The 2355-nt window shown below is 41.3% G+C and overlaps 1 protein-coding gene across 1 annotated transcript; it reads left to right on the plus strand.

Moving 5' to 3' along the window:
- Window positions 1–1356: 1356 nt before the first annotated feature.
- On the plus strand, window positions 1357–2079 carry LOC127102353 (uncharacterized). Its single transcript, XM_051039732.1, has one exon. The coding sequence runs from the start codon at window positions 1357–1359 to the stop codon at window positions 2077–2079; it is 723 nt and encodes a 240-aa protein (XP_050895689.1).
- Window positions 2080–2355: the final 276 nt, after the last annotated feature.

A 2355-nucleotide genomic window follows, 5' to 3' on the forward strand; every position in this document is an offset into this window, starting at 1 on the left:
TTTATTATGTTATTATTATTCTGTCATAATTATTGTCCGGTGTTTTATTGGTTATGTATTATTGGGGTTCTCTGATTGGTGGTACTTTGTGAGATATGCTCTCCACCCGAGTCTGAGAAAATCCATAAGATTAAGTTGGTGGTTGCGTAGTGGATGCCCACAAGGAGTCTTCCTTGTTGGGAAGATACGAAGACCCCGCCTAGAGGAGATTCTCTTGAGATATTGTTGCTCGACGAGTTTTCGTCACGAAGATAGTATTCTCAAGTTGGATCAATGACTCTAGGGACCTTTTAACCCACTATATCCGGCAGTTGTGTAGTATTTACCTGAAAAGTATCAGACTTATTGGGTTAATACGAAAGCCCCAATTAGATGAGATCCCTTGGGCATATTACTACCTTACGGTAGTATTCCCAACCTCGATCTATGACTCTGAGAACCTTATTAAAACCTTGGACTCAAGAGTTGTGTAGTATGGACCCACTAGGAGTCTTCCTCTTTGGGACCATACGAAGGCATCACCCAGACGAGACTCTTTTTAGGGACGTTATTGGCAGATGAGCTTTCGTCATGACAATAACCTTCCTAAACAGTGATTGATGACTTAGGGAACCCCCTAACTTTAGCATCCTCACAAAAGGATTTTGTTTAGTAACCAAGGATACCCACTCTCACAGCCTGTATGTTGACCTACATGTGGCATACATAGCATTATTCATAACATGACATTCATATTATTTTATTTCCAAGGAATCTGAGTATCATAAGTTGCAGGAATTCAAGAAGCATGGAATCAAGCAAAAGAAACATTTACTCTTTCAAGTTTAAAGATCCTGATCTAAGAAACTTGTGTGACTTGGTCTCCTACTTGCATCCGGTATACAGAATCAATTTTGGAAAGAATTATGGCAATCTGCTCAGCATCCTCAACCAACAAGTAGACCATACAACTTTAGTCACTCTGGCCCAATTCTATGACCTACCTTTGAGATGTTTCACATTCCAAGATTTGCAACTAGCACCAATGTTGGAAGAATTCGAGCGTCTTGTTAGGATTCCTATGAAGAACAAGCCACTGTTTGAAGGGATAGATGAATCTTTTCCCCTTGAGATCATTGCTAGCACGCTTCACATGGACGAAAGGGAAGTGGAGGCTAACCTAGAGACCAAAGGGAATACCAATGGATTTTCGCTAAGCTTTCTCTTGGAAAGAGCTCATACCCTACTAAAACTAGAGAGTTGGGACGCTTGTTACTCCGCTATTGCGTTGGCTATCTATGGCATCATCCTATTCCCAAATATGGATTCCTCACTGGAAACCCAGTACCCACCTTGTTAGCTGATGTTTCCTATTACATGAGCCATTGGTACACAAAGAAGAAAGGAATGATTGCTTGTTGTTCTCCTTTACTATATCAGTGGTTTCTTGAGCATCTTCTGAAGACAGGTGTTTGGGTAGAACAGACAGATACTAGTTGGCCTCAGAGATTGGGGTCGCTCCGATCCAAAGATCTTTCTTGGTATTCTAAGGAATACATCAACATGGACATCATATTCAGCTGTGGAGATTTCCCTAATATACCCCTTATTGGAACTCAAGGATGTGTTAATTCTAACCCGGTTCTATCACTAAGACAACTTGGCTACCCGATGGAAGGCCCTCCAGAGGCAAGGTCTTTGGAAGCTTTCTTGTTGCTTGGCTTTGAGGTTGAGAATCCTAGTTTATTCCAACGAATCAGAGAGGCTTGGAAGAATGTCAATCGAAAAGGGAGAGCTGATTTGAGGAGAGCTAATGGGATTACAAAAGAACCATATTTTCATTGGGTAAAGGAAAGGGTGGAGATGATCAAAATGTCATTTGTCACTCGGACACTTATACCTCTTCCTGAACCTAGGCTCACCCATATCCCTATCGAAGAAGTGGATGAACTCAAGACCACCATGGCAAAATTAGAAAGAGAGAATGAAGAGTTGAATTTAAGACTCCAAAAAGTCATCAATGAGAAAAACACCATGAAGTGGGAGCTTGAGAGAAAGGATGTACAACTTCAAGCACATGTGGAAAAGTTTAGCAAATAGGAGCATAAGAGGAAAAAGATCAAGGTGGAACTAGAACAAGCTGCCCTTTGTCTAGATACTCTTAAGGGTCAATTACGACAAGCCCAGAAGGAATGTCAGGACAATGAGCATTGGTGGCATCTGGCCACAAAGGAAAACAAGACGATAAGAGATACACTTGGGGCTCAGATAAAAGAACTCACTATTTCTGTTCGTCATGCAAAGGTTAAAGCAAATCAAGAATGTCGACTCAAGAATATAGCCACCGAAGCCTCTAAGGTTTCACCCATGATATGG

Source organism: Lathyrus oleraceus, chromosome 7 (genome assembly GCF_024323335.1).
Source record: "Lathyrus oleraceus cultivar Zhongwan6 chromosome 7, CAAS_Psat_ZW6_1.0, whole genome shotgun sequence".
NCBI classification, from domain to species: domain Eukaryota; kingdom Viridiplantae; phylum Streptophyta; class Magnoliopsida; order Fabales; family Fabaceae; genus Lathyrus; species Lathyrus oleraceus.

What these genes read in the sequence shown, in the direction of transcription:
- LOC127102353 (XM_051039732.1), top strand. Translation starts at nt 1,357, where the DNA reads ATGAGCCATTGGTACACAAAGAAGAAAGGAATGATTGCTTGTTGTTCT.